Here is a 14,158-nt window from a genome sequence, read left to right as displayed (position 1 = left end):
TCTCCTGGTTTGGAGATCTCTCATCTCCCTGTGCTTTGTTTGGCTGGAGCTTCCTCGGTTTCCTACCCTTGCCTGTGTGATCCATCTTGCTGTACAATGGCTTTGCCAGCTGCTCGCTGCCTCCTTCCCATCACTCTTTGAGTTTTGTCCCTACTTTGTTTGCTCTGGCTGATGAAAGACGTTCCTGTGTAATTAAATACCCCTGATTAGCTTTGCTCAAATAGCAAACTTCCTTTCATCTCGTCTCGCACCAGTTGAAGGTCTCCCCAGGCTTGGCCAGGTGTGCTGCCGTGCATCAGCTCTTTGTGTCCTTTGGGAGCCTTCTCCAGGGCTTTGGCAGCTCCCCACGTGGGTACACAGCAGCCCTGACACGCATGCGTGCACCCACATCCTTTTAACATCAGCCCCAGGAAGGACCCGTGTGGACCTGGGCCAGGTGGCTCAAAAGTCAGAGGTTCAGGTTCTCTCCTTGACTGGCTCCATTGTGAGACATGAAACAAAAGCAGCCTTGGGCCAAGCCAGTGAAGGTGGAAGCAGCTGCCTGCCCCAGGGCTGGCTTTGCTGTGCTGGCAGTGGGAGATGGGTTTCACCTGGCGGTTTGGGGACTGGCTCTGAGAGCTGTGCTCCTGTGTGAGCTCACCAGTCAGTGGGGCAGGGGGGAGAGGATGAGCTCTGCAGCACAGGGAGGTCAGGAGTGGAGATGGGCTCCATCCACAGATGAATTGTTGACCACAAGGATGGGTATGTGCCATCTGGCAGCCTCTGAACACCAGCTCACCAGAAGCTGGGGGGTTCTGTGTCTGTCCCAGCCTGCCCATTCCTTAGGGACACTGCTGAGGATAAGGCAGGGAGCTCACACGTCCTCCCCACCCGGTGTGGTGTGACAGGCCAGCCCAGCAATACTTTCAACTGCCCACAAGAGTCACTGTTGCTTTATCTAAGGAGCACCCATTCCTCCTGCCTGGGAGCTGCCTGATTTCTTCACCCCTGTGCAGTTCAAGTCTCCATCCTTGATGCTTTCCCCAGCAAACCGCAGGACTCGGGCAGGGGAGGAGGAGAAGGGAGGAGGGCTGGCACCTTGCAGGAGCAGCCCTTGCCCTGTGCCACTCCTCAGTGGTTGTTTCCATGCCCAGCTCCCAGCAGACAGCCCTCACCTTCCTTGCCTGTGCACAGCAGTCGTGCTGGGCTGGCTGATTTGCCCAGGGAGCACAGCCTGTGCTTGGGAGACACATGGCCCGAATTAACCTCGCTGCAAATGGTTTCTAAGTAACAGCAGTACGTGTAGCAAGATAAACTGTGAAGCCTATTTATATTTACCAAGATTGTATTAACCTTTGAAAGGTTGACCTTATGCAAAAACAAAACAAAACAAAAAGATAAAGTGGCAAAAACATTCAGGGCATGAGGGGGTTTGTTGTTGTTGTAATCCTTTCACTCTTTGATTACTTCAGCCTTGGTGGTGGTAAACATACACTGGCTTTCAAGGCATTTCTGATTTTTGCAGCTGCAGAGCCATTAAGCCTTTGCCTGTATTCGCACTTTCAAGGTCAGCCATGATGCACAACTCAAGGCAACCCATCAGCTGCGTAAGAGCTGCTGATTTCCTGCATTTGCTCTCCTGTTTTCTAAGAACTTGTGCAGCAGATCCAGCAGGAGCAGCAGCGTGTCAGAACCCCAGGATGCCCCTGGATGTCACCCATGGGGAGGGCAGGGCTTGATTTAGCTGGGCTGGCCCCAAAGGACAATCCAGGACCCATCTCACACAGGATCATCATTAGCACTACCCCAAAGGTTCCCTTGTGCTGGAGCTTCCATTAGGATCAGGAATAAACAAACAAACAGGAATGTGTTTGTCGGGCACAGTGAGCCTCGCAAAGAGCTGAACCTTGGAAGGAAATCTGTCTGGCTGGGTCTCTGTGGGAGGGTTTGCTGCCCTCTGAGGCACCACACGGTGCTGAGGAAATGGAGGAGAGCTCACAGTGTGTGATGTGAAGGGATGCAGGAGCGTGTGGGGAGCTGGGGCTGGCAGTGCTGGAGGGAGCTGTGGTTCCCAGGGCAGCCCTTGCTGTGGGCTCACTGTCATTCCTGTGAGTGCCCATGCATGGTTCAGTGGTGTAGCAAGAAGAGAGTTTGAAAAGGGAAAAATGTTGATGCTTTCTGCAATGTTCTCCATTCCTAAACTTAGCCAGAACTGTCCCCACTTCTCTCTAAGTGATCTGGGCCCTCTGCCCCTTCCCAAACAATCCTGTTTGCTGCTCATTATGCTGAGGGATTTACAAGGGCAGGAGGGTGGCTTTTCCCTTCCTGCTAGCCACACAGGAGGGGAATGAGGAAGCAGCAAGGGTGTCTCTTCATTCGGCTAAATCCCACAGAACATGCCTACATGAGACTGCCAAGCTCCTGATCAGTAATTACACACTGCAGCTCTGCCTTTAATCGGGATAAAAGACTTAAGGAAACTCCTTTGCCCCTGGTCTCTACCTTTTACCTAGAGATTTTATTGCTGTGAATATTAGCAACAGGAACAGCCACAGGAGCTCAGCTCTGGGACTCATGCAGGCTCTGGGAGTTCCTGCAGCCTTTTCAGCACTGTTCTGCTCCTGTGCTACTTCTCTTTGAGCGGTTCTTTCATGCTGCCTTTAGAAAGTAGAAAGAAGAAGAAAGTGAGGGGATGTCTGGGCAGACACCGGGATGGTTGGGGTTGTGGTGGCCGGATTCCCCCTTGAGGTCCTAATTCTGCAAGTGGCTGAACTCTCCTGGCTGGTTGTTTGCAGCTCTGTCGGGCACAGCTCCAAGGAAGCAAGAGGTCAGGAGATAAGTGCTGCAAGCCCTGCAGTGATCCTGCCTCCTTATCAGGGCCTCAGAGCCCTTGGGGGAACGTGTGTGCTCTGACATCCCCATCGCTGCTGATCTGGGCACTGGGGTGCCCAGGGCGGTCTCTGCTCGGGGGTGCCACCTCCTGCCATGCAGAGCTTGGCCTGAGCCCCCCAGCTCCTGGGCACCCTCTGGGGTTCTGCAGAACAGTGTGAAATCGTTGAAGGACCAGCCTGACCCATGGATAGATGCAGAGCTGAGTGTCTGCCCATGTGTGCTGCTGAGAACACGGGGAAGGTTTGCAGTGGGACTTTATTGATTTAGTTCTCAACTTTAGTCCTGGTTTGCCCACAGATGTGGGTGAAGTTCCTGGTCTCAGAGGGTTTGTTGGTCTTTCTCTAAGCTGGCTCCAGGTCTGAGATAAGAGCATTTGCTGTTCTCAAGTTGATGCAATTCCAAGTTAAGGTGGAAACTGTGCTGCACACTCTTTTGGGAGTGGGGAAAGCCAGGCTGTGTATTTCAGCTGCCTCGTTAATCAGATCTCATCTTTTTTTTTTCCTCTCTTTACAGAAACCAGGCAATGCGGAAAAAGTTAATTTTATACTTTAAGAGGAGAAATCATGCGCGCAAACAGTGGGTAAGTGATTCCCTCAGACCTTATTTTCTATGTATAAAAGAGCGTAATTTATTATGTGAGAAAGAAAAGGATGATTTCCAGCAGAGAGGTGCTGGTACTCTGTACTTTGCCTGTTATATTACTGTGGAATCTCTCCTGCTTAAAATAACATGTGAAGGAGAGGTCCCAGAGCCTGCTGCAGGCAGCACCTCCCTCTGCATGTGCCTCCCACAGAGCAAACACTTGGGGATGGCTTAATCACAGCAGAGCCCATCACTGATCTCAGAAAGCGTATTCACAGCATAAATGTCTGGTTTGTGAGTAATTGAACCCTAAGAGAGGTGTGAAACAAGCTGACTCTGCTTCGGGTAAATGGTCTGAAGGCTGCTCTGCCTCCTTCCAGCTGACCACAGAGCAATGTTCTAGGAATTTGTGGCTTAAAAACAAAGTTCAAGCTCCGTGCCAGTTTGTTTCTAGGCAGCGTTGCCTGCAAGAGAGTTCCAATGACCTTTAAGGACACAGGTCCTGGTTGGGTAAGGGGCAAGGCAGGGCTGATCATGAGGCTTCAAAGGCATTTGTTGCCAAGTCTGCAGTTCTTAGAGGAGAAAGTTCAAGTGGGTTTCACAGAATTTGTACATTTTTGGTGCTGACACTTGCAGTGGTTCCCAGCAGGAGCTGGAAGGCAAAGCCAGCACAGAAGGGGAAATGCCAGGAAAACCAGTGGCTCCCACCAGGCAGGTGCATTTTGCAGTGTCTTTCAGTGATGGGTGATTCAGCTCACAGGGCTTCACATTTCACAAGGAAAATGTAAATACTGTCTCCTGACTCGTGTTCTCTGTCCTGAGGCAGCTCAAGAACCAGTGTTAGTGTCTTGCATTGGCAATGGTGCAGGTTTTCTCAGCGTCTTTAGGGCTGCTTTTGGACAGAAGTGCCAAAACTGGGAGGAATTGTTGGAAAAATTCAAAATAACAAGCCTGGGAAGTGGTTTGAAGGCTGTACCTTTAAAAGTACAATACATACATTTCTAAGGCAGATCTCACATTATTTTCTAATGTATTTTGAATAATTCTTTTCCTTCCTCGTGCTTTCTGTTTTCATGCTGTTTTCTACCAGTATTCCAAAAGCCACAGACCTTGCATTCCCAAAGAATGGTTGTGTCTCCCATTTGTGTCCAAATACGTGTTCACTTAGACTTGTTCATGATAAAGCTTCTACCAGGGCAAGAGGCTACGAGGCTTACAACTCCATCAGGATGTGGCATGGCAGTCGGATGATGCTCTGGGCACCTCCCCTCCTGCAGCTGAGGACTCTGCATGGTGGGAAGTGGGTCAATATTCCCTTCCTCAAAAAAGGGATTGCAAAGCACCATGTGATTTTGTTGGAAGCAGGAGGGAAGTGCCCAGGACCTGCTTTCTGGTGGAAATGGCTGGTTACTGTGCTAAACCTGGAGTGAGTTGCTCTGTGTGAATATCAAGGAGCTGGGGGAAAGGTTTAATTAGGCTGCAAGAGCACAGTTCCTAAAATACGACTTGCAGTAAAGTCGCCTGTCATGCAAAATAGGTGAATTTCTGCCAGCCAGTTTATTCAGTGTCCTTGAAAGGGGATTTTTCAGTTTAGGGAAGCATTTTGCCTATTCTACAAAATAGGCAACATACGGTTGCTGAATTTGCAAAGTGAATACATTTGCTGATTCTGTTTGCAAAATGGGTATGCTTAGCTATTTTTCTGCCTATTTTGTAGCAGACCCTATTTTTAGCAAAGCCCATCCACATGCCAGTGTTTCTTTCTGGCTCTTTTACTTTCTGGGGCATTGTTGCTGCCTGGGGCTGGCTGGAGCAGGGTCAGAGCAGGGTCCAGCCCCGAGAGCCCCATCCCAGAGGATCCACAGGGCTTCCTCCTGCCTGCACTGAGGTCAGCACAGCAGAAGACATTTAATTGCCACCAGGGTGATGATGCAGAGGAGGGAATGGTGAAGGGAGCTGTTCTGGGTGGGAGAGGTTTGTCTCCATCAGCCAAGGGAAGAAAACCACGGGGCTTGCAGAGGAATTGGACTGGTTCCTCCTGTCACCTTTGCTCTTCTCCTCCCTCCAGAGAGCTGCTCTGTTCCCTGGAGCTGTGGGAGGGCTGGGGCTTGGCACAGCCCACGAGCTGCCTTCAGCTACTACGCAGCGTTACTATCCATCCGTTTTTAGATCCCTGTCAGGTCCCATTGGGCTCGCTGTCACTTACTGGTGTGATGGAGAGGGGAGCAGAGGGGGCAGCCCTGCCAAAAGCCAGCACAGATGGTTGCTCAGGAGTGGACATGCTTGCTTAGAGCTGCTCAGAGGAAGCACAGAGAAGGAATAGATGCTTCTGTTCCTGAAGTGCCTGACCAGGAGCTTCTCCTAGTGGTGGAGCTGTGATGATCTGAGGAGTTTGCAGGGCTGTAGGATGTCTGTAATCTTGGCTTTTGAAGGATGCAGGAGATTGCAGGGAGCAATCTCTGTCCCAGCTGGAGCAAAAAAGCACTGGATGGGGATGCTGCAGCCCAGCCCAGCTGAAGTTGGGAGTTCAGGAAATGCTCAGCCAGTTCATTGTGAAGCCATAGTCTGGAGGGCAGAGCTGTGCCAGGGGGAAGCTTTGGTACTGCTGCCCTGCTGCCAGGGTGTGAGCTCCTGGGGGATCAGCAGCGTGACATTGATGTTGCTTTTTCCATCTTCAAATGCCAGTTCCTTAGAAGAGGAATTCTGGATAAAGCTTTTGTCGAGTTGTTCCAAGGAGTGGAAGAAAAGGAGGAAAAAGAGCCGCCCTGCTGGCTGTGAAGCAGCCAGGGCCGTGCCAGGTGGCTCTGCTGGGGTGGTGGCAATGTGGGACCCAGCACTGGCTCATTCCCATGGGGAATGACAAACCTTTCAAAGCCTCAAGGCTTGTCACCAGCCCGAGCCCTCGTGCTGGGCTCTCTCCCGGCCGTGCCTCGGGCTGGCAGCACCGGGCACCAGTTTCACAAACTTCATGGGGTATTTTTAGCTTCTTCCCAAATGTGATGCTCTGAAAGCAGGAGGATGTAGCAGATTTGCTGGCAGGGTGGGAGCTCTCGTTTTCAGGGGGCTGATGGCATTGCTTTGGGAGAGGTGAAAAGCAGCAGCTGTGATTCTGCCAAGCTGCCGCAGGCTGTTGGTGTTACCTGTAGCTCCTCGCCCAAAGTGTGAGATACCCCATGTGGGCTTTCAGGGCATTTTAATTTCTGCTCTCCTTCCTTGTTTTTATCTTGTGGCTGTTTCCTTCAGCTCCTGATGGAACCTCAGCACCTCCTGTGCATCCATGCAGGGCAGGACAGTCTCTGGCTCCAGGCACGCAAGTGGGAATTGATTTATTTGCAGGGGAAAGTGTTAATCTGGCTCAGCTCTGGGGCTTGAGGTGCTCACCTCACATTATTGTTGAGGTGCCTCCAAAAGGCCAAGGAGATCAAAGATGTGTTGCTGTTCTTGGATTATTGCCATGTGCCAGGATTGGTGTGACATGGGCTGCAGATTGCTGTGCATTTCCCCTGGTTTGGGTTTTTTTTACCTCTCCTAATCTTTCTTTGTGGGCAAGAGCAAACGAGATGAGAAAAAAGTGCCTCTGGGAAATCCTGCAGCCTCAGACTTCTGGTCATAGGGCGATGGTGGCAAGAGATGAGTTTATTTCTTTGAAATCTGGATTCCCTGTGTCTCTGTTGTAGTGCTGAGTGTGCTGGTGCTGAGCCACCCATTCTGGAAAGCGGTGTCAGGGTCAGGAGTGACCTGGGGTTTGCCATTAGAGCAACATCTGCTTTCACTTCCTGATTTGGGGCTTGGAAGGCATTTGTCAGACACAAACTGAAACCCTAAAACCCCTCTGGTCCCCCAGCTGCTCTCAGCTGAGGCTGGGCACTGCTGCCACTGTGGTGGCTCTCAGGGACCAGACAGGGATCTTCCCACCAGGGACCTTCCCTGTGTGTGGGTGTTCTCCTCCAGCAAGAGTGTGGCTGGAGGAGGGAGAAGAGATTTGGGGTGTAATGGGAGGAGACTCATTTGTGTTGCAAATCTTACTTCAGTGTTGTCAGGCTTGTCCCATAAACACCAGTCAGAAGTGCAGTGCTGGACCTGGTGGGTGTGCCATGAGGATGTCACCCAGGGGGTCGGGGTGTGGAAACCCTTTGCACTGCCATGTTTCGGCAGAGCCTGGGTTTGCTGTTGGTGGGGATGTGTTGGTCCTGTCACATGGGCCAAGAAAGAGGAGCAGCAGCAGGAAAAGTACTTTTGCTTTTTAGGACAGTGAAGGAGCTGAGTGTGTGGCCAGGCCACCACACTGTATGGCTGTGGGCCAGGGCTGGGTGCCTGGCTCTTGATTTTGGGGAGCCAGGCCCTTGCATGGAGCTGCCCTATGGTCCCAATCCCATCATCATTGCCAGCACAGAGCTGTGACTGCTGGAGCTGGTGTGTGTGGGTAGGAAGGGGTGCCTGGCCTTGGGCACCATGGCAAGCTCTCCCCAGCATGGTGAGCTGGTGGCTCCAAAATTATGGCCCTGCACACCCTGTTCACACAATGGAGACCAGCTCTCCTGCCCCCTGTGCCTCCTCCCAAGGCCATGTCTCAGTCCCTTCTTGCTCAGTGGCCTCAGGCAGGCACCTTGCTCTCTGCTGGGGTGTGGGCCTTTGGCTGCTGAACCAAGCACCTGTTGGGCCAGAGGATGCTCAGTGAGATGTGCAGATGTGAGGGGTAGGCCGAGCCACGCTGGGTAAGAGTCCTGCTGCCACCAAACACGTTGGGTCTGGAAGGAAAGAGCCTGAGGGTACCTGATGGCCTGTTTTGAGAATTCACCCTTGGGTTGGCCCCAGGCCCTGGAGCATGTCCATGTCCTAATAAATTGTATTTCTTTAAGCAACATGACTCGCACTCAGCATGAGCAGCCATCGAGGGCAAGGCCTGGAGGAGTTGCCCTTCCCAGGCACATCTCTGAGCTCCCTCTCTCCCTCTGCCCTTTCAGGAGCAGAAGTTTTGCCAGCGCTATGACCAGCTGATGGAGGCCTGGGAAAAGAAAGTGGAGCGCATCGAGAATAACCCGCGGCGGCGTGCCAAGGAGAGCAAAGTGCGGGAATACTATGAGAAGCAATTCCCGGAGATCCGCAAGCAACGCGAGCTGCAAGAGCGCATGCAGAGGTTAGAGGAGAAGCGGTAGGAAGGGGCTGAGCTGGTATCAGACAGCCTTTCTTTTCTCTTTGGGAATGGGTGTGGGCTTTGGTAGCGGGAGGAGCGGGCTGGGGTGGCTCTCGGTGCCTTTTCTCCCTCTCCAGTCAAAGGCAGAAGGCAGCAGACAGATGAGAGTCTTGCTGCTTTTTCCCCTGTTTCTATCTATGATGAACTCTTCCCAGTACAAAAGGATAGGAAAAGTGAGGCCAATACCACAAGCAAGCCTTCACCTTAAGTAATGAAAACAACTAAATTACAAAAGCTATCACACCACACCACGTCCAAGAAAAGGACCAGCTAGTGTGGCAGAGCCCAGAAAATGCAAACGGCTTGAGTCCTTTAACTCAAAGGTTCAAATCCTCTGCCTTGCTGCTTTTTCCCCAGGGTGGCTCAATACAGAGCCAAAAGGAGCAAAAAATGTCAGCAATGTGACTGCCTGTCTCACCTCTGCTGCTGATCTCCCAGCTGGCCACATCAGGGCCAGGGGTAGCTCCCCTGTGCTGGCCAGCTGGCTGGGACAGCCCTAATTCCTGCCTCATTGCTGTGCCCAGATTAAGATGTACAAAACTTGCAGGTGCATTTGGTCACGTTGATGATTTATTACATGCACATGCTTTGATGGGAGCAGAAACATCTGCAGAGGTTGTTGAAATGACCACAGACAATATGAAGGAAGCAAAATGTCTCACTGGAAGGGATGTCCCCTGTCTCTCCCACCCCCTGTCCATTTTCTTCATTGGAAGTGCAATTGAGGTCATGTTGTCTTCTGCCAGGAGAAGACTCGATTTCATGATCTCCACCCTTTTTGCTGAAAACTCCCTGTCCTTCCCATTTCAGCCCTGGCACCTTGCCTGGGGTCACCTGATACGCAGAAAACCCAAACCCTTCTGCCAACATCCCATCCTTGTGCCCCACTAACAACTGGGTGGGTCCAAACTTCCTAACTGATGGCTTTATTTTGTTTGAAAAAGAAAGGGAAAAATGGTACCGAGAAAAGCTTTAATTTTTTACCTGCTTAATAAGAAAAGCTGTAATTCCTTGGGTTGTATAGCTGTTACTGTAAGGGGAAAATGTCAGTGGATGGGTTTGATTTAAAACTTCCCATAGCATTTTGCAAACCAGATGTGGTGGCACAGTGCTAATGGCTCGGTGCTGACACCAACACCTTTGTGCCATTGCTGTGGTTGGGTGAGTAGGAGAAAATGTGGGGGAGAGCGTGGTTGGGCATGAAATGTCCTTGTGTTCTAGCAGTCCAGGAAGTTGACACAGGTAAGGGAAGTGGTTTTGATGCTCTTGACCTGCGAGCCCCAAACGCAGGTGCCTTTCCCACAGTGTGGGAGGGGGTGGCCTGGGGGGAACATTATGGGATATGGCTGTTATGGTGGTCAAATGTTCTTGAACGTGGTTTGCTGCTTATGAAGTGGAGCATCAGTGCCTGAGTGTGCCACTGCCCTTTCCCAGCAGGGTAGGACAGAGGGGCAGTGGCGGGCTCTCCATGTCAGCCGCGCGCAGCGAGCACGAGGTGTCCGAAATCATCGACGGCCTCTCGGAGCAAGAGGTGAGAGCAGCTTCCCCTTCCTCCTCCTCTTCACCCCTCACTCTGTCTTCTCTGAGGAAGCCAAGACAGGACTGCCAGGTCTCCACAGGTGGAGTCCTGTGCCAAATCCCACTAACTTTAGGTCCCACTGAGGTTGCCATGATCCCAAACACTTTCTGGATGAGATCCAAAGTCAGAGGTTTATTTAATACACATCAGCATTTTCCCAGCTATGTGAGAGATGTAATGGAGCCATGCAATGGTTCTGCCAGAGCAAAACATGGAGCAAAACGTGGCCAGTAGGTTTGGTTTATCAGCATTTGGCTGTCTCTTAGGGGCCTGAAACCCCAGCGTGCTGCTCATCCTAGGTAGCACCCCACAAACACCTCCTGGCTGTGGTTTATCCTGGAAGTGAAGATGGGAAGGGGAAGGGGCAGGGAGCCAGCACCCAGGCTGCTGGGTGGAGGGGTTTTTCTGTTTCGTTTTGTTTTGAATGGGCTGTGTGACTTGACACAGGGGAATCCTATGGAATGAATGGTTTGTACGTGAGCCAGTTGGCCCACATCTTCTGGGAGTGCTCCATTCATCTTGAAACATCCCTGTGACCTCGGCTTCGTTTGGATCTGGTTTCACAAGGGTTCCACTCTCTTGGCACGGAGGCGAGCTGCAGTGAATGGATCATGTTTGGGAGGGGAGAGCAGCCCTTGCCCAGCAATAGCTGGGATGTTTGCTGCCTGTGCACCACGGCTGATCCCTCTCTGGGATCCCAGGCACTTTGCTCTGAGCCAGTTAAGGTGACAGCGTGGAGGACATGGATCTTGGAAGCAGAGGGGAATTTCACAGCCCTGCAGAGGTGCTGGCCAAGAGGAGAGTTAGCTGATCCCCTCCATCCCCCTGCACAGTGTGCTGCTAAACTCCACCCCAACAGCCTCCTGCTGAGCCCCAAATCTGCTTTGCATGTCTCAGAGGAGACCTTAAGGAGCTTCCAGCTCTTCCACAGGGTCGGAAGGAGCAGGGAGGTGAGAGCTGGGGAGCATCTCTGGCAGCAGGGCCAGCTCTCTGCCCCAGCACATTGCTGGAGAGGAGGGGGGTCTGGCTGGTGGGGTGTAGTGGCAGCACTCAGCACCCTGAGGGGCACTGTGCCCTCAGCTCCCACCAGCATCCTCTCTGCTCTGCACAGGGGCTTCTCCTGTCACCAGGGGGAGACTGCAGTTAGCCAGGTTGATGCTCCAGCTGAGAGCTGTTCCTCACCTCCCACCATGAGGAGGCATCTGGAGCAGCCAGTTTCTAAGCAGGAGGTGTCCTAGATCACGTGTTGAAATGTCCATATCTGTGCAGAGAGATGTGCTTGAGGAGGAGGAGGAGGTTGGGTCTGATCAGCACAGCAGGGGAGCAGAGCAGCACTGGGCAGGCTGGAGTCAGCAGCTTCTTGGAAGGGTTGTCCATGACTGTTCTCCCAGGAACCAGCATCTGGCTGTAAATTGAAACAGCAGCACTTGAGACCTGGCCTTCCTGGGTCAAGGGTTGGAGTTTGAGCAGTGACATCCCAGGTGACAGGGAGGACTCAGACTGATGGTGCAATTGAAAGGGGGTGGCCAGGGGATCACCAGCAGCTCAGCCAAAGGGACAGTCCTGGCATTTGAGCAGAACACAGCACAAATGAGACATCACATTGGCCTCTCTGTTGCAAATACTTAAGGAAACCAGTGTGCCCAGTCGGTCCTGTCCTGGTGTGCAGCTGGGGCTTTGGATGAACTTTGTGCTCCATAGGATGGAGTAGAGGCATCAGATTATGTCCCGGGGTGTTGCAGTAAGGAATGACAGCCTCATTTCAGTGACACATGAAACCTCCTGGAACAATTCCTGTGCAAGGGAAACATGATGTCTGCCTCTGCCCACCTTTTCAGGAAGCTTTGCAAAGCTGGCCCCCTTCCCTCACAGTTGGAAGGGGGCTTTAGGAGGCTGGGAGGGGATCAGCATTCCCTGTGCCACCGCTGCTTTGACTTGTTTCTCATCATGGTCAGGATTCACTTAAGTCAGACATTTCCACACAGGATCTTGAAGCCTTTTATTCCAAAATGAAAGATTGTTTCCTGGCTGACAGCGATAGCCTCTTTCAGCGTTTAATTTACAATTACTCCGGCAATAAAGCTGTCTAGTGCTTGCTTTTGAATTCTCCTGTTCGTCCTCCTGTCCTTTTCCTCTGGAACGTCTGTCCCCTGCTGTCCCCGCGGGGCTGTGGTGCTGACCAACTGTTGTGTGTGCTTTCCCCTAAGAACCTGGAGAAGCAGATGCGCCAGCTCGCCGTCATCCCGCCCATGCTCTACGATGCCGACCAGCAGCGCATCAAATTCATCAACATGAACGGCCTCATGGATGACCCCATGAAGGTCTACAAGGACAGGCAGGTGATGAACATGTGGAGCGAGCAGGAGAAGGAAACCTTCCGGGAAAAGTGAGTGCAGCCCCCACAGCTGTGTCTGTGCAGCCCCGGGGAGTGTGGGTAGGATCCCTGCAGGAATATCCCAAGGGCTTGGCTGGTCCCCACAGACACATCCCAAATTGCTGTTGTTATCTTGAACCTGGTGATGCTTCTGCACAGAAACTTCAGGCCTTGCTCTGTGGTTGGGGGGGGAAAGCTGCTGCTTGTGGCAGGATGAGAACAGGAAGTTTTTCACCTTTTGCACTCCCTATTGTATCAGCCAGTTTAAAGATAACACCAGGGAAACCCAACACTCCATACACACTGCCTTTCTGGATTTTCATGCTGTCCTTTGGGCACTGTGTGTCCAGGGGATTTTTGGGGCTGTCAGCATCCAAGCCCCTTATGTAGACCCCCTCAGGCTGCAGCTTCCAGCTGGTGCTCTCCCTCAGTGCTCCATCCTGCTGTCTGCAGGATTTGCCACCGGCTGCTGTTTCCATGGATGCGTTCCCACATCACACACGTGCAGACTCTGGCTGTGGTGCTTTCTCCTGTTTGCAAGCAGTGCCTGAGAACAGCTTGGCTCTATCAAGTGAGATCACTTGGGGAGTCACTGATTCCTTCCCTGCGTGCCACTGTGCTGTCAGCCAAGATATGGGGGCTCAGCTTGGTCTCACATCCAGATTCCTCTGTATCCCATAGCCCAGTGGGGACCCAGGTGTGTCTGCATGGAGGACTGGAGTCTCCTTGGTGCCCCCAGTGCGCTGTGAAAACAGAGCTGGAGTTCAGTTTCCAGTGGGATGAGCTCTGCTGGAGCTCCCTGCTGTGGACCTGAGGGACATGGAGGTGCATGGATGCACCAGGACCACATTGTCCTGAGCAGCAGCACCACTTACTCTGGCCTCTGGACAACCAGGGGATGGCTCCAGGGATTTCCAGCCATGCTGGAAACCTCTCTGTGTCCGGGATCCCTCCTCCTCCCTGCTCGTCAGGACTCCTGTTTGCAGCTGAAATAATTAATTGCCAAGATGGACCGAAAAAGAACAAAACAAGCAAACCGGCTCCAAGCCTTTGATAGAGGAGAATCCTCATTGCTAATTAGCCTTAAAATGTGCCACTCCAAACAGCCAGGCTTGCCACAAATGACGCAAAGGCTAATTACTTGGTCTCTAATGGCAGGGCTGTGCCTGTCTAATGGGGCTGGAGGAATCCACACCCAGTGTGTGCATCCTGCAGTGCACGGTGCATTCTGTGTCATCACTGGGGGTGATGCAGAGCTTGAGGCAGAAATACAGCAGGGTTTCAGGGCTCTCACAAAGCTCATTTGGAGAGATTGGTACTCAGGAGCTGTCAGGAGGGTGTAGGGAGCCCTGCCCCAGCTCTCCCCCAGCCTGGCGTGCTGGTAAGCCCAGCTGCCTGCTGTGCTGCAGCTTCTGGCCTGGGTTTTTAAGGTGAACTGGAGTTGTGTCATCCGTGATCGTGACCTCGAGCTGGCCTCCTCCTGAGACCAGGAAAACTTGGTTCAACCTTTTGTTCAGCCCAGTTGGCAGGGCTCTTGGAGTAAACAGGCAGGCACTGC

At 52.4% G+C, this 14,158-nt stretch overlaps 1 protein-coding gene across 1 annotated transcript in view; it reads left to right on the top strand.

The window, feature by feature from the left end:
• The window catches only part of NCOR2 (nuclear receptor corepressor 2), a 226,323-nt gene that overhangs the window by 138,808 nt on the left and 73,357 nt on the right, over window positions 1-14,158 (top strand). The window contains exons 9-12 of the mRNA XM_066561983.1: window positions 3,385-3,451; window positions 8,418-8,605; window positions 10,082-10,178; window positions 12,434-12,612. Coding sequence (XP_066418080.1) covers window positions 3,385-3,451; window positions 8,418-8,605; window positions 10,082-10,178; window positions 12,434-12,612 — 531 coding nt within the window. The remainder of the gene's footprint in view (window positions 1-3,384; window positions 3,452-8,417; window positions 8,606-10,081; window positions 10,179-12,433; window positions 12,613-14,158) is intronic.

Source organism: Molothrus aeneus, chromosome 18, assembly GCF_037042795.1.
Source record: "Molothrus aeneus isolate 106 chromosome 18, BPBGC_Maene_1.0, whole genome shotgun sequence".
Classification (NCBI taxonomy): domain Eukaryota; kingdom Metazoa; phylum Chordata; class Aves; order Passeriformes; family Icteridae; genus Molothrus; species Molothrus aeneus.
Note: the sequence above shows the minus strand (reverse complement) of the source record. Positions and strands in the feature narration are given on the sequence as shown.